Source organism: Daphnia pulicaria, chromosome 10 (assembly GCF_021234035.1).
Source record: "Daphnia pulicaria isolate SC F1-1A chromosome 10, SC_F0-13Bv2, whole genome shotgun sequence".
In the NCBI taxonomy this organism is placed as follows: domain Eukaryota; kingdom Metazoa; phylum Arthropoda; class Branchiopoda; order Diplostraca; family Daphniidae; genus Daphnia; species Daphnia pulicaria.
In genome coordinates, this window is record NC_060922.1 from 2,070,178 (window position 1) to 2,095,951 (window position 25,774).

Below are 25,774 nucleotides of genomic sequence, written 5' to 3' on the forward strand. Positions count from 1 at the left end.
AGTCTATTGTAGCCTTCGTCTCGAACATTTAAACACGGCAAATAATCCGTTAAATGACAAATGGGCTTCGATAGCTATATTGCACTTTGCCAAACAAGGTATGAAAGTGACGACAAAAATAATTTTATTTATAGCTACAATATTTTTGTAAAGACCACACCAAATGAAAAAAAAAAAAATCCTATCGAATATACACAGACATGCAAGCTTTCTTCTTCAGATCATAAGAGCGTGGGGAAAAATGCCGAAAATGTTAAACCTACCGAAACGAACGCGCTCCAGGTTTTAATTAATTAACTTTCACGACGGTTTCCGGTCCGGGTGCCACACTTACGATTTGGGAATTGTTTTTTTTTTATTGCTCGCGTAGCAGGAGATGAAAAGAAAAATTGTTCTACGACAATAAACAGATTAGCGTCGTGATTGTATATTAGAAATGAATTTATTTAGACCTTATTCCATGAACCTAAAAATTCCTCTGATGAACCGAGTGAAACGTTGCAGGAAGGAAAAGAGTAGAAAGAAAGTCTAAGCAGCAGATTAATAACTTGAATATAAAATTTTGGAAAACAAAACAGAGTGCGCATTCTCACGCTATCTGCACATTTTATCTGGTATTTTCTCGACCGAAAAAGACGCGCACTCACAAATCAAATAATAAAAACATGTGGTGGATAACTTTCACCGCCCGCCCAAAAGCTAGGCACACACTCCCACACACGGATAGATATACTGATGTAATGGAGTTAATTATATTTTTCGTCCATCACAGGAAAACAAGGAAACGCGGCGCTCTCTCTCTCCTATATCTCTCCTCGCGGGACTTGTATTCTCACTGGAATTTTCCATGTTCTGCCCGTATTTTCTTTAATAACTGGAACATTATCGGCAATTAAAAAATAGCAAGTGAAAGAGAGAACACACGCCAACCACACGTTACATCAGCAGCAGTCAAGCTGTATTATTCTACAGTCGTACATTACCGGTCTAAATCCATGTTCTTATTATTAGACGTCTACACTACTTCCTCCTTTCGACTCATTTTTCAGCAGCAAGTGAAAACATTTTTTTCTTTTTTCGGGAGGATCAACTGCTAACAATGAAGACCACCTCCGCTTTGTTTCGTTTTCTGCGGTTAAATCTTTCTTTTTTTCCTCGGATGAACACAACAGACAATTCGAGAGAGGATATTGCAGCAGCGCGTACTGTCAGAACAATTTAAGCAAAAATGAAGCCTACAGGGGGATTGTATTGTAATCACGCTGTGATGTATCATAGCTCTAGGCCTAATTGGCAGCAGCAGCAGCAGCAACAGCCGGAGCACCCAAAACGGTGGCAAGGCACCATCAACGAGAGCTCATATAATATTCCCTTGGTTTAACTGTCAAGAAAAACAGTATAGAGCTCTCCGTAATAAACAGGAGCCCCAGGAGTACAACTATAATAGAATGCGAAGTTGGAAGAAAGAAAGAAAAAGAAATGAAGGTGCCGCTGCTATTATGTGCGTTGCAAGAAGGAAAAAAGAAGATTTGGTAAAAGGGAGGAAATGGATAGAACGGCCAGCCCCACTGCTCCATGTATACTACCTATTATATGCCATACATACAAGTATACGTATTCGCCTGCAGTCCTGTGTCGGTATAAATACCACTAAGTCAGTGGAACTAGGTCTGATCAACCGCAGTCTTCCGCTGGCCATCGGGACGTTCAAATATAGTTTTCGCTAGTGCGCTGTTATTGTAACTTAGTCTAGCTGGTGCTGTTCCTCCACCCACCGACGCGCACACTCATATTATATCGTGAGCGCCGCGACCAGCAGGCCTAATTTGTTTCCTTTTGGTTTTTTGGTTTTTTGGAGTCTTTGTTTCTATACTTCTGTGACGCCAATCGATTGCCAATCGATTGCCATCGGTATAATATAGAACGACCCGAGTCAACGAGCACATTCATCCGCTTGCATTGTGTCGCAGTCGAGTGTCATCCGACCATGAGGATCGTTGTTCTATATCTTCTCTGCCGTAAGTTAATTAACAATTGAATTGCTGATTTTGCTGGAAAAATAATGAATGGAATTCCAAACGTTTTTCACAGTTTGGTCGAGTTTGGTCTGTCTTTCCTTGGAAATGGAACAGCCTCATCGCCAGGTAAAGTCATTAGGATATTAGAAAAATGAAATGTTTTTGTATAATTTTCGGATTTTATCCAGAAACGCCAGCTGGACTGGAATGGAGGCGGCAAGCTCTACAACTACGATCACCTGGCATTGAGCTCCAACGGTCGACCTGAGCACAGATCATTACCGGCATTAGAAGAGGATTATTCGGCCGACGAGGATCCCGTTTACGTGGCCGGTTTGTCAAAGTCCGGGTTACCGGGTGACCCGGGCATCGACTATCCCATTCTACCCTCCATTCCGCTGACGGATTTCCATTGCCGAGGACGCACTCCCGGCTTTTACGGCGACACCCAAACAGCCTGTCAAGTAAGTCGCAAAATTTTTAAAAATATTTCTTTGGATGACAATCGGTTAGACGGACTTCCATCAGCAGACGTTGTGTTCTTCTGACGACTGCACATGATGATCTATTCCGTCCGATAGCGTTTACATTTTTTCCAACTTTCTTTATACGCCGGTAGGATTCATTGATCAAGCAGAACGACACAGATTTTTATCGACAATAAAAATAAAAAAAAAAAAATCTTTTAAATTTATCGAATAGAAATTGGAAAGGAATATCGAAGAACTCCTGCGAGCAGAGAGGATATTCACGCGCCCTTATTTTTCTTCTCCATTTGTTTTGTTGTTTTTTATGGGCCGAGAAAGAAACAAAAAAGATTTTATTACCCCAAACAGAATTCCTTTTTTGCCAACTTCGGTATAGATACGCACCATCTTTACTTTCTCGAGGAAACAAAGTGCGTAAACTAGTACAGAAGGGCTTCAGGAGTAGTCAGATTCTCATTCCAGTCCAATAGAACTATGGAGATATTGGTAACAATGCTGTAATCCTACATACACGCAAGCCCGGCATTGTGCTGGTGGTCCGTCGTTGTCTACCTGCTGCACGTTCTCGCCTTTTACGACTGAAGGTGCTGGTAAATGTTTCTTATGAGATTTCGTCCATCTGTTCCCATCTGCCCATTGTTCTCTATCTTCTCTGCTGGGGATGACGACGACGACGACTTGATTTCGGATGATCACCTAAAAGTTACATTTCTAACTGTTCCCAGAAATAAATTGCCATATACTAGACTCGTTGACATCGTCGTGACCAAAATGGGGTTGTCCGTGACTTCCGTCCGCACATTGGTCTCATTTGACTTGATTCAATTTTTTTTGTTTGGCCCCCCCAAATTGGAATTCGGATTGCGACATTTGCGGAACCATGTCTGGTTATGCATTGAAACAATAGAAGAGTGAATTTCGGTAGCTCCAGTGACATCATTAATCCAGCAAAAGGTTCTTTCCCTGTATAAGAAATTTTAATCGAATTTTTTTCCTCTTAGAAACGACCCACTAGCACAGCTAATAGTCCGTTTTGTGCAATAGTAAAGGCGGACGATGAAGACTTAATCGAAACTTTCCATTCATTGAGCTAAGGGGAGAAATTAAAAGGAGGAAAAATCGTCCATTCACATAGAACGAAATATTTTTTCTCTTTTCCATCTGGAATTTAGTTCTTGGCTTCCTATATAAGTATATATCAGACATCAACATTTTTGTTTTCGCGCTATGGTTTTCCCTTTTTTTTCCTGTTGTTTCTCCAAACTCGAAAAAAAAAGTTACGTGCAGCCAAGGAAAACCAATTAAAAACATTTACCATCGGCTACTTTCTCTCCGCGAAGAGCGTGGGACGCATCACAGATGGGCTTGATCATCTTCCAACAAGTTAGGCCGGTCAGCATCTGCGCCTTCTTTTTTTCCTTCTCCCTATACAAACACGCACGCGCGCAACGGAAACAACAACACAATTAAGACCTCCAAAGTTTCAATCCATAAAATAAAAAAGGAACAAGTTCTAAACTCCTCGTTTAGACCGCTCACCGAGTATTGAATGGAGTCGATTTCTCTTTTTCTATTTTTACTCACTCGCTGTTTAGCGGTTGCTAAAGAGATTCACAGGCAGATGCTCGGTCAGCTGATGACTGGATCACATTCTCAACTTTGATTTTCTTCTTTTATTCAACAGGTGTTTCACGTTTGCGACATCAGCGGTCGACAGGATTCGTTCCTGTGCCCCAACGGGACCATCTTCAGCCAGAAGCTCTTCGCCTGCGATTGGTGGTACAATGTCCAGTGCGCTGCCACTCGCGAGCACTACCAACTCAACCGTAACCTCTTCAAGGTAAATAATAAATGACTATACGTACCTCCTTTAATCTCCCACAATTTCCTACAGCTTTTTCCTCTCTCTCCCCATTGTCTTTGCGTTGAAATGGCTTCAATCCAACGTATTGCAGAGTTTCTCCCATTGTTTTCTCTCGCTCGCCCAATTATTTTACACATCGTCTCAACTACAGTATAGTTTCTTTGAAATGCTGTGTGCACATATAATATATACGCCGAGCTGATTGGAGATATCGGGGTTAGTTGAGCGGACACTATAGTTTCCACGGTCGGAATCGTTTCGATCCAAGCATCCGGCGCCTCAGTTACAGTTACTCGATGAGGCGTCAACTATTAAACGAGGAAAAAGAAAAGATGAATAGTTGTAAATTACATGAAATTTGTTATTTATTTGTTTGTATATGTTTGCCATTTTTTCTTTTCCAAAGGGAGGTGATGTCAACGTTTATGGAACGCCATCGTTCTGGAACTGGCTAAGCGAGTCGGAGGAAGAAGAAGTCAATCCGACCGCTGCCCCACCTACTGTGGCTCCCAAATTAAGGCACCACCAGACAGCGGGAGCTCGTAAAAATAAATACATCGCCAGGCCGTCACCCAGTCCAGTTGGCCCACCTTTTCAGCTCGAGCAGCAGGTCACCGAACCAGCAGCGCCACAGCAATGGGAAATCGAGCAATTACCAGAGCCCGCTCCATTAGTCCAGTCGGGACCGACGCAACAATATGAAGAACCTGTAATTGATTCAGTAGAGGTCGGACCGATCAGTCCTCCTCAGCTGGAACCCCTCGGCCCACCACAGTGGGAATCATTTGTTCCCGAAATCCAACAAGCCCCAGTCGAACCCACCCAACCGCCCATGCCGATTACAGACGATCCTGACGCATCCATGATGTCCCAAGGATTCACAAGCGAATACCGAAATCATTACTTCAGCTGGGTCAACGACGCTGTCCATCCCGGTCCCCACATGGCCCCGGAATTGAGCTGGGCCGACTTGGGTCCGAACGGTCCACTCATGACTAACCCTAACAGTCAGCTGGCCGACGAGCAGCAGCCAACATGGCAGCAACCCGCCGAGCCAGTTGATCGTCGACGCAAAGCCAAACCAGCAGCTCAAGACACGCAGAATCCAATTGCTATCAAGAGACAGACGTCATCATCCAGGCCGGCTACCAACTACCTAGTTCCAGCCCCTCAACCACCTGTTTTCCATCCCAAACCCGCGCCGGTTAAAAAACAAATTACGACCCCTCCTAAGCATGTCACACAGCAGGCTCCACCCAAATCTCCCAAATCTCAATTGGCATCATCTCATTCCAAGACTGTCCCACCTCCCAAATACGTCACAACTATCGCCCCACTTCCCGTTTTGAAACCGAAATCTAACAAAACTAAACCCAAACAGAGACCCTCAACAGTGACGATTAAGACGACGACTTACGCGCCACTGGCCGACCAAAGATACTACTCAATTGACGACAACGATGACGTAACCAACTATGACGACAACTCAGACAACAAACCCACGTAAAACACCCTTACCCATTCATTTAATACGCCCTTTTTGTTTTAGTCCAATTGCTCAAATTTCGTAATTATGCTTAAGTAGGAATCAAAAGATACGTGACGTCATCGCCAGACAAACAAGTCGATTCGGCAATAGAATCAAGAAGGCCAAGAAAGCGCTACAACCACTTCCGGTGATCCAGCATCCGGCAACAGCGCAGCACCGTCAGACGGAGGCGAAACAGACACAATTCGTGCCCAGTCCCAAAGTGATGCCCATCGTTCCCAGCCCGCTAGTGTCAATCAGCAGAGCTGATTCAACGGCCGCCAATTCTTTAAATTGGATTCCAAAACTGAACCAGCCGGCAACGCCTTACAGAACTGAGCCGTTTTGGAATCATCCAGTACCAGTCCAGAGTCGCGCAATCACCCAATCGTCAGTGCCGAAGCCCGTCGCCTCCCGGCCAGTTGTTCCGTCCGTCCGAAATGCTCAGAGAAGATTTTCAACGTCTGAAACGAACCATCCAGCGCAAGTGAGAACTTTCGAAGAATTCGTCACATCGTCCCCGACTACCAGCGCGCCTTCCGCTTTGCGCAAGACCCGCATCTCGTCGTCCTTCCGTCCCAGCATGCCCATTCCGGCCGTCACAACCAACAGCCACCAGCCCAGAGTGAGGACCCTACGAGCGCATCCACCATCGACTCGTGCCCGGTCTGGAGGGAAAAGGAGACGCAAGTCGAACGCCTTCGCCTACGATCCCAGGCTGGACCGGCCCTACGAGCCGAGTCACCCCATCTGGAAGCTGCAAAATTGGGAATCGACCAAGATTTGAACATTTTTGTTTTGTTGGCTTTACACTCGCTAGTATTCTTTTTGATTCACCTCAGTTTTATGTTTGATTGGCTCCTTGTTGTTTCATCTGTCACGGTTCGACATGTTGGTTTCTATACTTACCTTTTTTTCACGCGCTTGTTCAAAACTACCACCACAAACCACAAAAGTTTTTATATCATTACAAAGATTTGTATGTTTCCAAAAAACTTTGTCTCTGAATTCATCCAACAAACCCATTTGTATTCGATCACCAGGGCGATGGAGAGGTGATTAAGTGTGCACCGTGGCGTGTCGGAGTTAATGGGGGAATGGCTCTATATAATAATGGGATAAAAAGTTACGATAAAAACCATTAAGGCCCAGGTGGTGCGAAGAAGATGCCGAGCGCCTGAAGGCAAGCTGCGGCTGCTTGGGCTTTGGCTTCTTTCTTGGTGGTGCTGGCCAAGCACGCCTGATATTCGACTCGGTTGACAGCGACCTACATCAAAAAGACTGTGTCGGTATTTGTTCCACAAACAACGAGAGAGTTGCCTACTTTGAAGAGAAAATGTTTGAGATGGTCGGGACCAATGTCGAGGACTTGCTCAAAGACTGGCGGCTCCCAGTGGTGCTTTGTGCAAAGTTCGTGCAGAATCGAGACGGGATGTTTGCCTTGAAATTCTTGAATGAGCTTCACGGCGGACGTGGCTCTAGCGGGGCCCATCATTTCTTCTTTGGACAAGAGCCCCTTCTTGTCCATTTTGATGTCAAGCGACAGCGGTTCCAAGGTACCTTCGCCATGGCGGCCCAGGCCTTCGCCCGGCTGCCAGCCCATCTTCTGCAGTAACTTCATGCCAACTCCACCAGCCACAGGCGCAGCACTGGTGAACAAGTCTTTCTTGACCCAAGCCTGATGATGATATACATTGATGCATGATATTAAACATTATAAATGTGTTAAAAAAGAAAAACATGTTGTATTTCCTAGTTTAGATTCAATTCCAAAAGTCGACATCACTTTGTCTGACTTGTATATTACTACTATACAGTTGGTTTTCATTTGTTTGTTTGTTTTTCTGAGCGTAAATTTATTTTTGTTTCGCTGCCGGAACGCAAACCCCGCATCCTCCTGCAATGATGGACCCTTCAAGTTTGTGCTAACTCGACTTCTTGTTTTTGAGGCGACTGCATTGGCAATTCACCAAGAAACCAATGAGTTGACTTTGACATGATTCTTAAAGATTCTTTACCTGCGGTGCTCCCGACCAATTGATCAATTCCGGTATGGGCTCCCCCGTCATGGGATTCGTGTGGTGAAAAGTGGCCCAATTTTGCGACATCGACTCCGCTTCCTGCGACATAATAATGAGATCGATTAATCATCTAGTGCCAGTATTTAGTTTCTTTTTAAATACAACCTCGAGTTCCAGACGAGCTTGTACATCGAATTGATTTTCTTGCAATTTACGTATGGATGAAATTCGTTTAGCAACAATTGAGCCGATGTCGGCTGCGGGTGGTTCAACTATTGGGAGCGAGACCCGAGGAGTAGGCGCCACCGAGGCCGTGACAGCTTTGGGGACTTTGGGGGCGCCATTGCCGTTGGTTTCCTTCACAACTGGCGAAGGCGTGACTGGAATCCATTCCAGGTCCAAGTGCTGCTGACCACTGGAAACAGGAAACTGCTGCTTGAGTTGGGCCTGCGCTACGACACGCTCCTCCGGCTTGCGGACGGGCAGAGCTACAGCATTGCGGATGTTCATGACGATGGTATCTGAACGAGGTTTGATCTGGAAAGGGTGACGGGTAAACGTCGTTTCCGATTCTTTTGTCCCGGATTTCTCATCTTCGTCACCCGATCGATCGGCCATCAGATGTTTGCAATAGTCAGTCAATTCCGCTACCGTTTTGCCCGTGAATTGGGTGGTGGTCGGGGTCACTTCCGCTGGGGGATTGGGTACAGTCACGCCAGCTGGCAGGGATCCAGTTTCCTAACGAATCGAGACAAACGAAGGCTAATTAATCATCAATCGTTTTGATAACGGTAGTACCGTCGAGTTCATTACCTGCATCCGTTTCAAGTTCTGCCGGGCGAACTCTAAAAGTTGGGCTTTGTCGATCCGTGGCGACTTGGGTGGAGTTGCGGGACGCTTTTGAATTGCGGGTGATCTGGAACGTTTACGATGATAGGGAGGAGATCTGGCAGGAGATCGAGATCGCGGTCGAATGCGCGCTCGGCGTGGAGGAGATCTAGATCGTGAGCGCTGATGTACTGGTCGTGAGGGGCGTGATAAAGGTCGGCGGCCAATGGGAGATCGGCTTCTACTTTTCCGTCTCTTGGGTGACGGGTGACTTCTTCTCGACTCGTTCGTTTCAGTCTTCCTCGTTCGCCTATCATCTGTATGCGGCCTGGCACCTAAATGCGACTTAGCACTCACATTATCCGCTTTACTCTCCGTTTTAGTTGGCTTTTTAGGCTCCTCTTTGGCACGAGGTTTCGATTCTGTTTTGTCAGTTTTCTTGGGCCCATCTTTAGCACAGGATTTTGATTCTAATTTGTCGTCTGTCTTGACTTTGACATCGGGTTTGGATTCCGTTTTATCAACTTTCTTGACCCCATCATCTTTGGAATGGGATTTCGATTCTGATTTGTCGTCTTTCTTTGACCCTTCTTTGGCATTTGGTTTAGAATCAGTTTTTTCCCGTATCCTGGTTTCTTCCTTCGTTTTAGGCAACTCTTCAGCCTTGGTGGTGGCATCTTTCTTGGCTTCCTTCCTGTCGGTTGTTGGACCACTACTTTTGACTTCTGGATTCTGTTTCGTTTTGGGTTCTTTACGTGTTTCTTTAGCGGAAGGGCTAACGTCTTTTTTCTTTTTCTTTTCTTTGTTGCGTCTTCTGCTTTCGCTATCACTTCCGTCATCCTTTTTTCGTTTCTTCTTTTTCGACTTTTTCTTATCCTTTTTCTTCTTCTTTTTATCAGAGATAACAGAATTTTCTTTGACTTCTGGATTCAACTCAGCCACAATTGCTAAATCATAAACACATAATGGTTAGTCCATGAACTTGTGAACAATTAAACATAATTTTAAAAAAATGCTGGGACCACAATATTTCTAAACTTTGTTGTTTCCAAATATGACACTTACTGGTATCTGTTTTTGGTGTAGTGGGTTCATTACTTGGAAAACTAGAGGAATCACTTGCAGTTGAAACTGTGGTGATTGGTTCACTCACCAAAGTAGAAAAGATTTCTTCAAGAATTTGATCTGCCGATTTCTGAATAACATTTTCTGTCATGTCCTAATATTATGTCTGAAAGTAAAAATATCATTTAGTAAACAAAATAAGCTGATAGGCAAATCTCATTTAAATGTAAAATGGCTAAATAGTGTGATTCTTAATCAACCAGATACTTGATCTTACGCTTGTCGAGACTATAGAATTTTGGAATGCAACATTGGACAATACAGAATCCTATCCTAGGAAAACATGGTCATAAGTCATAAGTGCTCCACGACACACGTGAGAACCAAAAAGTGGAGTAAATAATAATCAAAAACAAAATCATTACTACTTAATGCAAAACCCCAAACAAGGAAATTAACCTTTGAATTCTAGGCCCATGTCAGTTTACATTTATGGGCTACCCAATGTTTCATCAAAATAACAGAATCATTTATACTTACTTACGAAATTAGAGTAATAGTTTCTTAAGTACACTTGCTGGTTTTAATATCCGTCAGACAAACATTTTATTTTTGCCTTCAATTTCCAGACATGTTGACATATCATGAGGTGCATAACGGCATTGCCAGTTCTCGAAATCATGTGACAACCCGACGCTGATGCGTGACTTTTTGAATAAATTCAATAAATTAAAAAATAAATGAATAAATCTGATGAAAAGAAATCTCGATAATTCAATCGAGTTGTTTATGAGAGATTCAATATGCTTATTTATTTCAATAGAGTTAGAAGAACCACTTTGATATTCAAGTAGTGTGTGAACGCCGCGTAGATGAAGAGGAGAGTGAATGAATGTGCTGACGTGGTAAATCATTTACGAAAATCTGATCGCGATTACGTAACTGCCTGCAAATTAGCGTGCTGCTAATAATCAGACAACACAATTTTTAGCATCCAACATTGCGCACAGCGAAATTCGATGCCATAAAAAAAGACTCAACTTACGTCACTCTCGTTTAGCCTGAAATCGATCCAATGATATTGATTAGATTATAAGATAACGGCTCATGTAACGAAATTAGACGATGAGGAAAATAAGGGCCGGCGATCTTTCCAAAAGTGCATAAGGAAGAAGTCGGTTTTAATCTGCGCTCCTCGCCGACGGGCGTGTTGTGTCTGGTGGCAAAAGGAACAAACGCGTCTATTACGCAAGCGCGTTCCAGACTCCCATCCTTCTGTGATTCTAGCAGCAGACTGAAAATGTTATTGATTCACATTCGAGTTGCAGTGAAGGCTGGAGGCTGCCATTCTTTCGGTGTGCCAAGACTGGCAATACAAGTGAGAGATGTAGAGACGTGTCCCTGGCTGATTTGAGCTTATAATTGCCATATTTCTTCCTCCCATTATCGAGCTTCCATTATTTATTCTAGTTGTCATTTATTTTTGTGTGTGGGTTAATAATAACCAGTGAGAGTGATAGCATGTCTTCGATGACGAGGTCTTCCTTCCGTGACTCTGGTGCCACATTAGCTTCATCTGACAGCGACCGCCGAACTGTGATCGTCGAACGGCTCAACGGATCATTTGGCTTTACTTTGCAGGTTTTATTATTTTTTTTTATTGTTATTATTATTCAACAAGACCAAACCCTATAATAAATGAAACGTATTTTTAAAATGATGCATTCATAGAGTTATGGTATTCAATATCGTGAGGAGTCTGATGTTGAAATTGTCACCTACGTCGATTTTGTGGACCCAATTGGCCATGCTCATAAAGCTGGCCTTCGATCAGGTAAGAGATTTTCTATTACTCATTTGAATTTTTCCACGAATTCACGTGGTGATTTGCAGTTTCACCTTTTTCCACCAAACAGAGATGCGCTTCTCGTGACTCATATTTTCCATGACTTTATAAAAATTTCAAACTTGGTGAAAATGTTCAAGGATATTCATTTCAATTTGCAATTCATTCTGTCCTTAAAAACACGCGTTGTTTTGTTTTGTTTATGCTTGGCAAACAAAAGGAGACGTCATTGTATCGATTAACGGGCAAGATGTGGAGCGTGCGGATCATGCGACTTTGGTCTCGATTATACAGTCGTGTCCCGACCGAATCCGAATGGTCGTCGTCTATGAAAATTGGTCTGTATAATATAAGAAACAAACATATGCGTGCATATCATGCATAAAATATGAGTCAAGAGTCTCAATCTAACGATATTGAATTGTTTTCTTTTATTTCCGGTCGGGGGGTTTGTGGAAAACAATATCTAGCGTCCGTAAAGTGGAACTGCATATGAAATACATCCGGCTGACGCAGATGCTGGAATGGAAGGCTCGCGAATACCAGGAAGTGTGCGCCAGAGAGAAAACCCTGATTTCGCGTATGACGAAATAATCCAATTTTCCTTATAATGCACATTGAACAATCCCCCCCCCCCCACCCTCCCCATGTCCAAGCAGGAGCCGTATATTACCGCATGCATATATACGATGGTGCAGCAGCAGCCAAACTGTCCAATGAGTTCAACTAATATATTCATTACTTTTGACAGGCATGGATAAGAGCCGAGGCTCGGGACCGTATTACACGATGCAGCACCCCTCGCAAATAGTCGTCCGTCGCAATCCGGTGACTTCACCTCCATCCTCCTGCACTCCGGGTTCTTATTCCAGCAAATCCCTGCCACGTCCCCAGAATCACGCCGAGTTGATTCAATCCAGTCCGACGGCTAGCGGCTCGTCAAGTCACACGGGTCCGCGTTGCAGGCAAAAGGGACTGTCCTACCTGTGCATCGGGCGCTCATCCGATTGCGACTGTTGCTTCCGGCCCGAAGCACCACACAAAATGCAGTCGGCATCCTCGGCAGCGGGCGCGTCCGAAGCTCATCACCATCGTTCAAAGCAGCAGCAATCTCAAAGCCTGCAGCGCCCGCGTAGTGTCCACTTATCTTGTTACAAGGAGACTAGCGCGGCTTCACCCGACGAGCGCTACTTGATTCGCCCATCGGACCGAACGACGAGTGCCAATTGTAAAGCTTACGGCGGATACGGATTCGGCTATGAATATTCAACTGCCAAAAACCATCATCCCAAAAAGTGAGTGCCCATAGTTTTAAAAAAAGCTTGACCTCTACTACTACAAAGCTAGTACTTAACCCTCCATACAATTTCATTTATTTGACTGTTGTTGTTTAGCCCAATACCTTGCGTGAATCCTCGGTTGAATCATCCGCAGTATTACGGCCGCTATCAGACGCAATCGGTCGCCCCACATAAATCGGCCGACGATCTTCTTTTAGCTGCCCAGTTCCAGAGTCAGTGCCATTTGAACAACTCGCCGCATCTCCGTCAACCATCGGTTTGTCAATTTTGCATACCCCTAATTCTGTACTCGAGCTGACTGATTTTGCACAGTTCCAGGAACCGTTTCATCCTGTCCATCGCGGTCCCGTACAACCGACACCGCAACAGCCACAGGTCCAGGCTTTAGATTCCATTTCGTTTTACACCCGTCCAACTCAGCCGTCGGCGGGCCATTCGACTGTCGGTAGAGTGCCATCCGAGTCGCATCATCACCGTCATCATCATCCTCATTCTCAGCCGCCGCATTATCGACCGTTTTACCAGCCACAAGCACAACAACAATTAAACAGTCCAGGAAACGACGACGAGGGAGGATTCAACGAGGCCCGACGCTTCCGCACGCTACCGGCTGCATCCAACGCCAAAAGGGCCGATTATCGTTAATATAGGCGCCGTACTTTATTTTGTTTTTTGTTTATTCTCATGTCCGTTAATATGTTACTATATCCGTGTATACTGTACGTGATTTAACAGAATTGTTGATTGGGTTTTTTGTAACACCGACGTTTCGTTATAATAAAAATAAAAGAACATTCCTTGACGAAACAATTCCATTTTTGATAAGAAAAATCAACTCGAGGCCACACGATGATTGACTAATTCAGATTATGCAATGAGAATCTAGAGGCCAATGAGTTTAGGCTTTCAGTATACAAGTCCAAACTGTCACCATGATTGATCGAAAAAAAGAAAAGCAAAACAAAACAAAAAATAAACCAGCGATTATCACGAGTTATCACGAGAGGCCGTGTCAACGTGTTATCATAATGAAAGATTAGGGTGGTAGGGTATAGTTTCATTTTTCGTTTGTTATATATATATATTTATGTTGCGTATGAAGTAAAGGCTCCGTGTCAGGGTATCATTACGTGAGTACGTGTCAGTGGGGCCAGCAGCCAGAACGACCGCACCTGCGATTTTTATTTTCCCACTCGGCTGCAGTTCTCCTCTTTTGATTTATTATTTTCGTTCTCAATCAACCGAGGATATCGACAGAAGAATGGCGGATTTGAAAAAGTTGTCGGCCAAAAACACTTTCAGCCGATGGGCTCGGAGGAAAACGTACGGGCTCGAGGAAGCCGATCCCAATGCCGGCCATGGTCCGGCCACTTTGGCCAAAGTGCTCAACACCTTCGACTTGACGCTGCTGGGCATTGGCAGTACGTTGGGTGTCGGCATTTACGTTCTGGCCGGATCCGTGGCTCTCGACACGGCTGGACCTGCTGTTTGCATCTCCTTCATGGTGGCCGCCATCGCATCCGCCTTCGCAGGTCAGACATTTTTGTTGTTTTCTCTAGTTTAGTTTTGATCCAAGATAAACACGGTTCGTACTTACTGAACGACGATTATACACTTTGACACGAGGTGATGACGTCCAAAAGATAGACAAATGAGCAGACTATATAGTCTTTGCGCTGTACAAACAATTACAGTGCTCAGTGGTTGCTTCCTAAATAGAAAAGTGTGTACAATAACTCAAGTAGCCTTACGGGCTATGGGCTTATGCTTATGGGGCTCAGACTCCAAAGATAATGTTACGAATACCCGTGCATGTATAAGTCTAAAGGTTAAAAGATGAGAAACAAAACCAATCTCACAAATTTTTTTCGTAATACCCGTAATAGTAATACCTTTCAAATTTCAAAATGTCGATTATTGGTCTTAAACAGTAAACATTGGAAATAAAATGTAATTTGAATTTTTTTTTCGTGATATCAGCCATGTCCTATGCCGAATTTGGTGCAAGAGTACCGAAAGCTGGCTCAGCGTATATTTACACCTACGTGACGGTGGGTGAATTCATCGCTTTCGTCATTGGATGGAATTTGATCCTAGAATACCTCATTGGTTAGTATAGTCCCAATATAATTCAATCAAATTGGTACATTTAAATTCAATACGGATATTTGTGTGCATTTAGCTACGGCTAGCGTCGCCCGAGCTTTTAGTGCCAATCTCGACGAGTTGACCAACAACACGATGAGTGCCGCATTCCTGGAGACTTTCCCACTCGACTCGGATACGCTGTCGCCTTACGTCGACTTCTTCTGCATGGCCATCACCTTGGCTCTGGCTGGTAAAGCCATTACAATTTATAATAATTGATTAGAAATTGGAAATCTGTGTCACAATTTGATTAATGGTCATTAATAATTTTTTTGATCGACAGTACTTTTGGCCCTTGGAGTACGTTCATCAGCCATCTTCACAAACATCTTCACTTTCGTCAACATCACCATTGTCATTTTTGTAATCATTGGCGGTTCCATTAATGGTATAGTTTTTAAACATAGTACATTTCCTATAGATTGGTGTTTGGATATAATTTTTGAATTTTAAATTCCAGCTGATCCGAAAAATTGGAGAATTCCGGCGGAAGAAGTACCGGAAGGTTACGGCAAAGGAGGTTTTTTCCCTTACGGGTTCTCGGGCGTAATGGCCGGTGCGGCCAAATGTTTCTTCGCTTTTGTCGGCTTCGATTCTATTGCCTCGACCGGTACCAGCATTGTTAAATTTTCTAAATAATAGGCTATTTGATTTACTTTGTTGATAATCAAATTTTCACACATCAGGGGAGGAGGCTAAGAACGCCAAAAAGTCCATTCCGTTCAGCATTAACCTGACGTTGTTGATTGTCTTCTTCGCCTATTTTGGAGTCTCCACCGTCATCACACTCATGTGGCCTTACTACCTCCAGGTGATTCAATAGAAAAAGATTGACGTCAATATATCTGTTTCCTTTTAAAATAATGATTTCTCGTGAATCCATCACGCAGGATCCCAATATTCCGCTAGTATACGCATTTGAGCAGATTGGATGGGACATTGCTGCCAAGACAATCAGCTATGGATCCCTGTTTGGTCTGGCTGCAAGGTATTCATTAGAAAATGTTTAGCGCAATAGCACAGAGTTAATCTTTGACTAATTGTCTAGTTTGTTGGGAGCCATGATTCCTCTTCCCCGTGTCATCTATGCGATCGCTAAGGACGGATTAATGTTCCGCTTCCTGGCCAAGATAAACCCAAGATTTCAGGTCAGTTGACATTTGATTTCATAAAACACGCTCACAATTTTGAATTTTGAATTTTGATGAATTGTTGCTCACAGACACCTGTCATCGCGACAGCAGTTTCCGGAGTTTTGGCCGGTATGATCATATTTGATTATAGTTTTAAAAATCAGTTATACAAATTAATCATTGACCTCTTTAAAAATTTCTACAGCTATTCTGGGAGCTATCTTCAACTTGGACTCTCTCGTCGACATGTAAGTCAATTTCTTTGATTTTGACAACACCAATTCGTTGGATAAAGTAATTTAATTTTTGTTACAATAGGATGAGCATCGGTACTCTACTTGCCTACACACTGGTGGCTGTCAGTGTCCTCATTTTGCGGTATGTGATTTTCAATCAATTCAAATTATTCTTCGATTGCATATTTATGGCAGAGTAATTACCATTGGGTTCAATACAGCTACGAAGCAGCTGAAGTGGACGCCTTGAAACGGAACGGCGAAGTGGACAAGGAATCTCGAATGCCATGGCAACGGTTACCTACAAAGTCGTCGTCTAGGAAAGCTCTCTATTCTACCATCGTCTATTGTAGGCACAATTTAGAATAATCTAATAAGCAACGATTCGGTTTCTCTTATACACAGCCGGTAATTGAATTCTTTGACGTCGTCAGGTATTTTGGCCCTCGTCCTCTGTGGAATGTTCGTTCTTTTGGAGGACAACACGAGTCCTTGGGTGCTCTTCGGAGTCGGAATCAGGTAATCGTTTTGATCTCTCTCGTCATTAATTAACCTTCACTAAGACACAATCATTATTATAATTGCAGTTTTGGTCCGATGGTAATGCTCGTCATTTACCTGGTCATGTTACCACGCTCTCAAGTCCCGCTGTATTTCAAAGTTCCCGGCGTTCCAATCGTGCCCTGCCTCTCGGTCATCATTAAGTAAATTTCAAATGTCGTTTCATCAAACTCAAATAATAATCATATAACCCTCATTTCAGCACTTACCTCATGTTGAAACTGAGCGCGGCCACCTGGATTCGCTTCGGTGTTTGGATGGCAATCGGTAATCAAAAATTGAATCAAGTCATAATGTTAGGATAACATTTTAAAATTGTGATCGCCGTTTAAAATATAGGTTTCGCTCTTTACTTTGGCTACGGAATGTGGAACAGCTCAGAAGAGTACGTCCGGAGAGGTAAAATCCCGCCTGGTGGAACGTCTCCGTTGCCTGAAAAGTCGACGGAAGCGGTCGTGGAATCCGCAGTCGTTCCAGCAGATCCGGTCAATCAGAAAATGCCACTGGCTCGCATCGTCTCGCGGGCCGTTCCCATTACATCGCTGGACGATGACGACGAAGTCTTCGCCAAACCGCAGGTGCACGAGTCCCATCAGGGCAAAGGCGACGAATCCGACCTTTTCGTCCTGGCCATTCTCAAATCGCATATGGAAGCCCAGGAGATTTTCGACAAGGCCCGACTGGAACGAGAGCAGGCCGCTTTCATGGCGGCCATTCTCCAGTCGCACGAGCTGTCCGAGCAAGTGTTCCAGCAGTTGCGATCCGAGAAAGAGGCCGAGCAATTGCAAGTGCAAAAGAATATGGTGGCCCTGGCTCAAGAGGCCGCTCGGCTCCACGAAAATCTGGAACAAATCTTCGCCAAGATTGGCAAAGAAGAAGAACAGCCGGAGGCTATTATTGTTCCCTCTTCTCCTCGGCCAGCCGGGCCGTTGGGCGCACTCATGGAAGAGCTGAAGACCAAAACGTCCGTCATCGATCCGACAGAGGTGAACGAAGACGACGTTTCGGGAGAAGTAGAGACTGCTAGCCCATCGATCCCAGTTCCAGAGATTATTACGTCTTCGCTAGAGGTTGACTCGGCAGCGCCCAGCGGAACTCCGAGGAAAACATCAGACTCGTCCAATTTAATGCTTGATGAATTGAAGAAAGCTTTTAACGAGGCTCTCTCCGTCAAATCGACTGAGGGGAGCGAGGATGAAGTTTCTGCGGAAGACGTCAACATTTCACCGAGCGCCATCGCTCAACGCCGTGAATCCCCTGGGCTTGTGGCTCAAAACGACTCCGGCGCGGCTGAAGCGCATTAGCCGGATCCCTTTAAAAATTTGTTTGACTGAATCCCCTTTTTTTTATATTTTGAAAAGAGATGTTGTATTTTACATATAATTGAAATTTCGATAGCACCATCGCAATATCATACAACTCTAAATACACAATTTGAACCATCACTTATTTGTTTTTTTAACTTTTTACCTGGAATAAAACGTCGAACGTTTCTACAGATAAGGTTTAGGGTCAAAGGTTTAAATATGATATTGAAAATTTCGAAAAATTATGATCACACCTTCGCAAAGGTTGTGCCGTGATCATTATGTGTTCCGTCCTTATCAAGGGGAGTGCTAAACAGCTCTCCTTTCGTACTACACATTGATGAGTGTGTCGGGGATCTCTATATATAGTGTAGCGAGTCGCGCGAAAAGAGGGTGGTGTTTTATTAATCGATGAAACGCCCGCCTTTGTTTCAGATCATCTGTTAAATAGCAAAGAATAAAAGTTTTGTTAGAATAACCTTAGTGCAATTAAAGTTCATTTTTTCGTTTATCAAAATTTAACTTCGTTCGCTTGATAGTAAACATTTATATTTTACAATGGAAACGTATAGCATTAAAAAAAAACTTTTGATTATAAAATTTGTTAGTAAATGTGTTAACAAAGAGACTTATTCTTGTCATGTTTACTTATAATTATAGTTTACCTTTAAACTTTTTCCAGAGATTCTTGTCTCTTCATTTCTCAGACCGACTCTGAAGTCGTCTAGTGGAAAGCGGCCGATTCTCATTGACCAATTCAATTACGTCCGCCCAACAAAAGCGGAAGGAGGGCGTGAGGAACGCTTCCGGAATGATTTTATTATTGACTAGACCTTTACTATCTTACTCTCCATCTGACTACTGTGATTCATTATATGTTTCATTTTGTGTTATTATTGATTCCTACGGTGTATTGCTGTGTCACTCCGGAGAAAAGGGATATACCCCGTAGACCGTCCGATTCCCTCTAAAGTTTGAACAAGGTTACACTCTGGTCGCGATCACAAGGTGTATAGCTCACATTTCTTCCTGTAAGACCGCAAGTAAAAGACTTAACATGTGTAAAAGATTCCGTGTCCCGTCTTTGTTTCGAGCAGCATTCGCTGAATTCATTGGCACCTACATCTTGGTTGTAAGTTTAATTTGATTTAATTTTTTTTAAAGTCGGTAACCGAACTAAATCATTTGCAATCTAAATCAACTTATCAACGTGAAATTATTAACAGGTCATCGGGAACGGGAGCATAGCGCAATCGCAGTTAACCAATGGCGAAAAAGGTGATTACTTCACCATTAACTGGGGATGGGCTTTAGGGTGTTCGCTGGGAATTCTTATTTCATCCAATATATCAGGTAAAAAAAACATAGGCTACAGTTACCTAATTTCATTGAGTTAACTACAATATTGTTAACTATTAGGGGGCCATTTGAATCCAGCCGTGACACTGGCACTTGCACTAGTTCGTAATTTCCCGTGGAAAAAGTTGCCGGTGTATTGGTGTGCCCAGTATCTAGGAGCTATGGCCGCTTCTGGAACCGTCCTGGGAGTCTATCACGGTAAAATTAAAATCAATCTGCGAGTCTAGACATGTAATTAGTTCAACCTTCAATTTTCTGTAGAGGCAATCTTGGAAGGAAAAGTCGACGGGGAATTTCGGATCAGAAAGAACATTACCGAACCCGGTATGGCTTCTATTTTCGCCAATTACCCAGCCCCATATTCATCGGCTAGCATTGGACTGGTCGAAGAGGTATATTATATCTAAATTAATGTTTAAACCGAATTATTATTTTTAATCATGGAATTACGTATCAGATATTATCGACCATGATCTTCATGCTCGTGATATGTGTGGTGACAGACAAAAGGTATTCAAACGTGCCGAATTTCTTGCAGCCACTCTACATCGGCTTCACCTTGTTGGCCATCGGGGTCGCGTACGGATCGAATGGAGGTTACGCTCTCAACCCGGTATGTGTGCTGTTAGCCCATTTTTCGTCTGTTCATTATCGCGACTTTTGCATTTGTGTTATCAACAGGCTCGTGATTTGGCTCCCCGTTTAGTCACCTTTCTTGGTGGGTGGGGGCTAGGTGTATTTAGGTGAGCATTATAAACAATTGACGTGAATCAATATTCTTTTATAAAGTCAAACTAAAATTTTATCTGCATCAGTTTTCGGGATTACAATTGGTTCTGGATATTTTTGGTCGGTCCGCACGTTGGAGCCATTCTGGGCGTTTGCATATTTCACTTCATTTTGAAAAAAGGCCAAGCAGATCCCGCTGAAATGGTTTCATGCATAACAACTTCGTCAATTGATTCGCGCCACTGGCAGCACTTCAACGCGCATCCGCCAGATGCAGAGCAACAAGCGCACTATCAATTCCCAGAAGAAAGCCACAAAAGCAGAGACTCTTATAACACGAAAACACTATGAAATTTTCGGCTAATTGTCTTTATTATCCCCACTCGTCCAAAACTGATTTGTTTGGTACTAGCGTTGAGATATTGGTTACTGTCACATTCTTTTAATTCAAATGAGAAGATGAAACTTAATTGTGCATGTGATAGACACACGGAATGAATATGCATATATACACACATAGTTGAATATGGAAGAGTACAGCGAATAAAGGTCGTCTTGTCGGCAATCATCTCTAGAAAACCTGTCTTGTTGTGTACATCTTATGGCGCTATTCGGGTCAAAGATGTGCGTGCTATTCTAACACACACGCACACATATGAGAGGGTATAGATGAAAGATAAAAATCACTTTCGTCCATCGTCTGGTCACGACCAACTATCATGCAGTCGATCACCCGTCAAGGTACATCCAAAGCACGGTCACGCTAGATTGAATGACTCATTCGAAATAGACGCAATAGGTACCGTTAAAGAATTGAATTTATCCAGCCCCACCGCAGTATATAGGTATACTATTAATATTTTTGAAAATTATTCGTGCCACGTTCGCTTGTCCTTTTTTTTTTTTGGTTTGAATCTCAAGGGAAAACTCTCGATCGTTTCCTTTCTTTTTCTCAGATAGGAACTCGTCAAAACTGGAAATATAATTCCAAGTATACTAACTTAATTGATGTGCACCGTTCCCTCATCTTCCCACAGCGACCCAAACCATATTAATGGAGAATTGCGCAACAATCGAATTTCTGTCCTCGAAAGGTTTTAGCGATTTTCGACATGTCGCAGATGGATTAATATGCAATAGTTTGCGGTGTCCAACATCGTGTTAGTTAGATAGACGTTCAGAACAGAAAGAACGTCACGTTCTTAACACTCCTTCACCGCTGTCTTCCATCGGAAGATTTGTCAATTTTGAGGTGGCGATTTTGTGAGTTTGTTTGTTATAGGCCTAATTCTGTTTCAGTCGACGTAACAATCAAGCACGACCTGATCGTTGACGGATAACAGGATTGAAATGCACCGGTGCCTTTGCAGCGTCCCACAACTAGTTCGTGCAGCCTTCGCCGAATTTATTGGCACCTTCATCTTCGTTGTGAGTTTCGCCATTCATTCATTCACCATATAACTCAACCGTGAATAATTCAAAATGCGATTAGTTTTGAAATTTATTTTACGTTTATTGTATTAGGTCATCGGGAACGGGAGCATTGCTCAGTTCCATTTGAGCAAAGGCAGAAAATCCGAGTACCTCACTGTTAACTGGGGATGGGCTTTAGGATGTTGTCTTGGAACTCTAATTTCGGTTAAAATATCAGGCGGCCATTTGAACCCGGCAGTGACGATGGCTCTCACACTCGCCCGCGATTTCCCGTGGAAAAGGCTGCCCGTCTATTGGATCGCCCAATATCTCGGGGCTCTGGCCGCATCTGGAACTGCCCTCGGTATCTATTACGGTAAATTTGAATGAAATAACATCCAATAATAAGTCATGGGCATAATTTGTCAGATCAATAATACGGATATAATGTGGCATACATTTAAATACAATTTTCTGTACAGAATCGCTCGTTCAAAGTAAACTTATCGGCGAGTTCCGTCCATGCAAGAACACGACGGAAACGGCGGCCGTATTATTAGCCAACTTTACCGGTCATTCCTCCTTCCACGAGTCAGTTTATACTGGATTAGTAGAACAGGTATGCCAAGTGAAAAAATATCATTTTAGTGATGGGATAAAAGATAATTCAAATGTCTTATTCCCTAATACACAGATTTTATCCACGATGATTTTCATGTTAGTCATTTGCGTGACAACGAATGCAAATTATTCGAATGTGCCGTCATTCTTGCAGCCGGTCTACATTGGTTTCGCTTTAATGGCGTGTGGCATATCTTACGGCTCCAATGGCGGTTACGCTCTCAACCCGGTAAACGACAGTACAGTACAGCACGGTCGCGCTAACAAATAATTTCAATTCACTATATCAAAACTCTTTTTTTTCGGTTTTCAATATGACGTCACGGCGTAAACTTCAGGCACGCGATTTATCTCTTCGTCTTGTTTTTTATTTCAGTGGTTGGGAGGCAAACGCTTTCAGGTGAATATTTCATTATTATTTGTGATATTGAATTTATTTTTAAATTCGGATAAAACGTGGAACTTGGATTCACGATATTTTTAATTCATCTTAGTTTCCGGGGCTACAATTGGTTCTGGATCTTTCTGGTGGGACCGCACGTCGGAGCACTCTTAGGCGTGGGAGTTTTTCACATCTTTTTGAAGACTGAGCTCACGGACTGGGCAACTGAATACTACGTTTCCAGTCTGAAACGCTCAGCAAATAAGCCAGTATTAGTTGCCGAGCGATCTGACGAATTAGGTTTGAGATCGCAGTGGCGTCTGCAACGCTCCAACGTCAACCTTGTAGACTCGATGGTCTCCACAAAGTTTATCGAGCTGGAAAGTCGCAGCCCAGGTGTCAGAAGATCATCAAGGTCATCTCAAATCAGCACGAAATGGATATGAAATTTGTTGTCAACTGTAACCGAATTTTAAAAATACTTATGCTGATATCGCCATAGAAAATAAATCTTTTATTTTATCTACAACATTTATGCCGTTGTTGGAATCATTATATCCTTTTGGGAGAGGAAATAAGAGATCAGCTAGACAACAAGGTTACAAATTGAAAATAATTAAGAAAAAAAGGCCAAAGGTGTTATAGCCGAAATCAGGTAAATAATTCGTGCCTAATTTAACTCTCGTGACTTATTAGCTTCGCCCCTCAGGCACGCAACTGCGCTCAAGTGCTCAAAATCCGTTACCTCGTCCGTTACCTTTCTCTTATCTCGTGTACAGGTTTTTTTTGGCCATTTTCATGTTTTACAGTACACACGTCGTACACCCATGCACTTTTGTTTTGGCCGTTATTTAAGGACGTTTTTTTTCTTTCTGCGTGTACACCCGTTGGAGCGGCGGGTATAAAAAGGGCCGTAAAGTGAATTCACTGCTCTTCAATCTCAGTCTCTTCTCAAACAATGAAGGTACTACATTTGTTTGTCTAGCTGAATAGCAAATAGTTGTTTCATTCTATTACAATATCCACTAACAAAGATGTTTGTTTAATTACTGCGCCATCCTATTTTAGATTTGGCTTATTGTCGCTCTTTTGGCCGTTGCCACATCTGTTGCAGTTGCAGCAGTTGCGGCTGAAGCCGATTCGACCAAGACCGCAGCTACTAAAGTCATTGCTGAATCTGAAACTGATCTTCCGCCAACTTCCACCGACGTCGCCGGAGATGACGAAGCTTCCGAGGCCACGACGGAGTCTGTGAGTTACGTTCATAACCGTTTATTTTTAAATATTTTTTCAAATGAAGGGAATTAACATTACGATTACGTGATTAGTCGGCGGCAACAGCCGATGATGAGAAGAACGAAAAAAAGAAGATAAAACACGAAAAGAGCGAACCCATCAAGGAAGGTGAGCCAGAAGAAGAAGAAGAAGGCGAAAACGAAGAGGAAGAAAACGAAGAATCCGAGGAAGGAGATTCAGATGAAGATTCCGAGGAAGAAGAATCCAAAGGAAAAGAGAGAAAAAATAAGACCAAAATTGAATCCGAAGAGGAAGGTGCTGATCATCTCAAAGAAGATGCTGGTAAAATGAAATTCCACAAACATCAGCCTCCTGCAGAAGTTCCTACTCGTTCCAGGACATTTGCTGCACCTGCTGCTGCTGCTGCTTCACCTGTCGCTCAGCCGGACAAGACTCGAGAGCCAAAATGGTATTTCAACTCGCCAAACTCACAATCGACCGACGTACTACCTAAAGCTAAAGTAGAAAGCCCGAAATTTGATTTCACCGAAACCTCGACCCGTGCCGCCGTCCATCATCAAGTCTGGTCCTCCTCGGCCAGGCCCGTTGCCAAATCGGTTGCGGTTGAAACTCGTCCAGCGACGACCCGTCCGACGGATGTTACTCCATCCGACACGCGCAAGCCTCATCATCCTAAATGGTTTTTCAACACAGCCAAGGAAAAATCGTCTGCTGCTGATGGATCAACTAAAATAGAAAGCTCCAAACCGACAGCCATCTTTGAAATTCCGACTCGAAAAGCTGCCGCTGCCGCCATTTCAATCCCGTCTTGGCCACCATCCATTACCACGGCGAGGCCCGCATCACCGGTGGTTGCATCCAACGAGCCCGCTGATTTCTCTCACTCGGACAACCGCAGGTCTCATTCTCACTGGTATTTCAATACGCCGTCAAAGCCTTCTGATGGATTCGCTAAGAAAGAAAGCAATAGCAAACCGGCTGCCATTGAAATTCCGACCCGTAACGGACGACCTGCTGGCTCTTCCCATCATGCCACTCATCCGTGGACTCCGTCCAGCAGCAACTGGCCAGTGGCTTCGGTGCCCGTTTACAAGCCCGTGCTGGAAGTAACTTCGCCTCCTCCTCGCAAGCAATACCCCAGATGGTTTTTCAATATTAAAAGTTAAGATCACTTCAAGGTGAAATTGACCGTCAGAAATTCAATTATGTCACTGAAAATCGGAAGAATAAAATTACCTTAGTTAATTCGGAAATATCCAAGTGTCTTTCTAGATAGGTGACTAAATAATGAAGCGGCTTTGTGTGAGCGATGTAATTTATTTTAACGTAAAACAGTACGACATGTCATTGACTAAATGTTACAATTAAACATTATTCAATTATTCCACATTTTACGTATGATACTGTTGGTCCAAAATAGCGCTAAATTGCAAATAAAACTTAATTCCCTTCAGGCTTTTAAGAGGGGTCCTTAGAGTCTTATTTATGGCGATCTAAAAGTAATTATCTGTGGGTTGCAAATTTTTACTTTTATTTAATTAGAATATATACTAGAAGGGTCCAGTGTACTTGATGAGACATATTATTAGATATTAAAATAATCCCGATTCGTTGATTCGTTCAGCAGTTGTCAAGCGGGGTGAGAAAACCGCTTTATCGCTTTTGAGTT

The 25,774-nt window shown here is 43.3% G+C and overlaps 7 protein-coding genes and 1 non-coding gene across 13 annotated transcripts; 6 read left to right on the forward strand and 2 right to left on the reverse strand.

The window, feature by feature from the left end:
- The first annotated feature begins 1,607 nt into the window (after nucleotides 1-1,607).
- LOC124314015 (proline-rich extensin-like protein EPR1) lies at nucleotides 1,608-6,871 on the forward strand. 2 transcript variants are annotated; one of them, XM_046778958.1, is made up of 6 exons: nucleotides 1,608-2,018; nucleotides 2,092-2,144; nucleotides 2,207-2,482; nucleotides 4,191-4,346; nucleotides 4,777-5,873; nucleotides 5,953-6,871. In XM_046778958.1, the coding sequence occupies exons 1-6, from the start codon at nucleotides 1,988-1,990 to the stop codon at nucleotides 6,683-6,685; spliced, it is 2,346 nt and encodes a 781-aa protein (XP_046634914.1). In that variant the 5' UTR covers nucleotides 1,608-1,987; the 3' UTR covers nucleotides 6,686-6,871. The 2 variants fall into 2 exon arrangements, with proteins under 2 accessions (XP_046634914.1, XP_046634915.1); XM_046778959.1 differs by having other exon boundaries at nucleotides 1,610-2,018; nucleotides 5,956-6,870.
- Nucleotides 6,872-6,906: 35 nt separating this feature from the next.
- LOC124314020 (protein SON-like) lies at nucleotides 6,907-10,484 on the reverse strand. Of its 4 annotated transcripts, XM_046778969.1 has the most exons (8): nucleotides 10,353-10,479; nucleotides 10,080-10,145; nucleotides 9,813-9,978; nucleotides 8,733-9,694; nucleotides 8,085-8,657; nucleotides 7,917-8,018; nucleotides 7,223-7,576; nucleotides 6,907-7,165 (listed from the first exon to the last, which is right to left on the reverse strand). In XM_046778969.1, the coding sequence occupies exons 3-8, from the start codon at nucleotides 9,961-9,963 to the stop codon at nucleotides 7,040-7,042; spliced, it is 2,268 nt and encodes a 755-aa protein (XP_046634925.1). In that variant the 5' UTR covers nucleotides 9,964-9,978; nucleotides 10,080-10,145; nucleotides 10,353-10,479; the 3' UTR covers nucleotides 6,907-7,039. The 4 variants fall into 4 exon arrangements, with proteins under 4 accessions (XP_046634925.1, XP_046634923.1, XP_046634924.1 ...); XM_046778967.1 differs by lacking the exon at nucleotides 10,080-10,145 and having other exon boundaries at nucleotides 10,353-10,484; XM_046778968.1 differs by lacking the exon at nucleotides 10,080-10,145 and having other exon boundaries at nucleotides 10,357-10,479.
- A 531-nt stretch (nucleotides 10,485-11,015) lies between these two features.
- Nucleotides 11,016-13,756, forward strand: LOC124314078. Of its 2 annotated transcripts, none has more exons than XM_046779094.1 (8): nucleotides 11,016-11,190; nucleotides 11,283-11,453; nucleotides 11,544-11,646; nucleotides 11,879-11,996; nucleotides 12,129-12,238; nucleotides 12,410-12,953; nucleotides 13,053-13,215; nucleotides 13,272-13,756. In XM_046779094.1, the coding sequence occupies exons 1-8, from the start codon at nucleotides 11,113-11,115 to the stop codon at nucleotides 13,602-13,604; spliced, it is 1,620 nt and encodes a 539-aa protein (XP_046635050.1). In that variant the 5' UTR covers nucleotides 11,016-11,112; the 3' UTR covers nucleotides 13,605-13,756. The 2 variants fall into 2 exon arrangements, with proteins under 2 accessions (XP_046635050.1, XP_046635051.1); XM_046779095.1 differs by having other exon boundaries at nucleotides 11,134-11,190; nucleotides 11,321-11,453.
- Nucleotides 13,757-14,066: 310 nt separating this feature from the next.
- Nucleotides 14,067-18,482, forward strand: LOC124313994 (cationic amino acid transporter 3-like). The gene is made up of 16 exons (XM_046778928.1): nucleotides 14,067-14,491; nucleotides 14,940-15,068; nucleotides 15,142-15,297; nucleotides 15,391-15,495; nucleotides 15,568-15,717; nucleotides 15,794-15,918; nucleotides 15,998-16,095; nucleotides 16,156-16,255; nucleotides 16,330-16,369; nucleotides 16,446-16,488; nucleotides 16,559-16,618; nucleotides 16,698-16,825; nucleotides 16,911-16,995; nucleotides 17,064-17,180; nucleotides 17,240-17,304; nucleotides 17,377-18,482. The coding sequence occupies exons 1-16, from the start codon at nucleotides 14,221-14,223 to the stop codon at nucleotides 18,339-18,341; spliced, it is 2,637 nt and encodes an 878-aa protein (XP_046634884.1). The 5' UTR covers nucleotides 14,067-14,220; the 3' UTR covers nucleotides 18,342-18,482.
- Nucleotides 18,483-18,580: 98 nt separating this feature from the next.
- LOC124315053 lies at nucleotides 18,581-18,680 on the reverse strand. The gene has a single exon (XR_006911480.1). It is a non-coding gene; the product is annotated as a U6atac minor spliceosomal RNA (small nuclear RNA).
- Nucleotides 18,681-19,312: 632 nt separating this feature from the next.
- Nucleotides 19,313-20,997, forward strand: LOC124314192 (aquaporin-10-like). The gene is made up of 7 exons (XM_046779320.1): nucleotides 19,313-19,476; nucleotides 19,571-19,697; nucleotides 19,764-19,901; nucleotides 19,965-20,095; nucleotides 20,161-20,316; nucleotides 20,385-20,446; nucleotides 20,519-20,997. The coding sequence occupies exons 1-7, from the start codon at nucleotides 19,402-19,404 to the stop codon at nucleotides 20,781-20,783; spliced, it is 954 nt and encodes a 317-aa protein (XP_046635276.1). The 5' UTR covers nucleotides 19,313-19,401; the 3' UTR covers nucleotides 20,784-20,997.
- Nucleotides 20,998-21,622: 625 nt separating this feature from the next.
- Nucleotides 21,623-23,379, forward strand: LOC124314184 (aquaporin-10-like). Its single transcript, XM_046779298.1, has 6 exons — nucleotides 21,623-21,860; nucleotides 21,957-22,221; nucleotides 22,328-22,464; nucleotides 22,540-22,695; nucleotides 22,805-22,866; nucleotides 22,961-23,379. Exons 1-6 carry the CDS (start codon nucleotides 21,783-21,785, stop codon nucleotides 23,292-23,294), a joined length of 1,032 nt encoding a protein of 343 aa, XP_046635254.1. The 5' UTR covers nucleotides 21,623-21,782; the 3' UTR covers nucleotides 23,295-23,379.
- Nucleotides 23,380-23,721: 342 nt separating this feature from the next.
- Nucleotides 23,722-25,360, forward strand: LOC124314124 (neurofilament medium polypeptide-like). Its single transcript, XM_046779175.1, has 3 exons — nucleotides 23,722-23,812; nucleotides 23,917-24,099; nucleotides 24,177-25,360. Exons 1-3 carry the CDS (start codon nucleotides 23,807-23,809, stop codon nucleotides 25,269-25,271), a joined length of 1,284 nt encoding a protein of 427 aa, XP_046635131.1. The 5' UTR covers nucleotides 23,722-23,806; the 3' UTR covers nucleotides 25,272-25,360.
- Nucleotides 25,361-25,774: the final 414 nt, after the last annotated feature.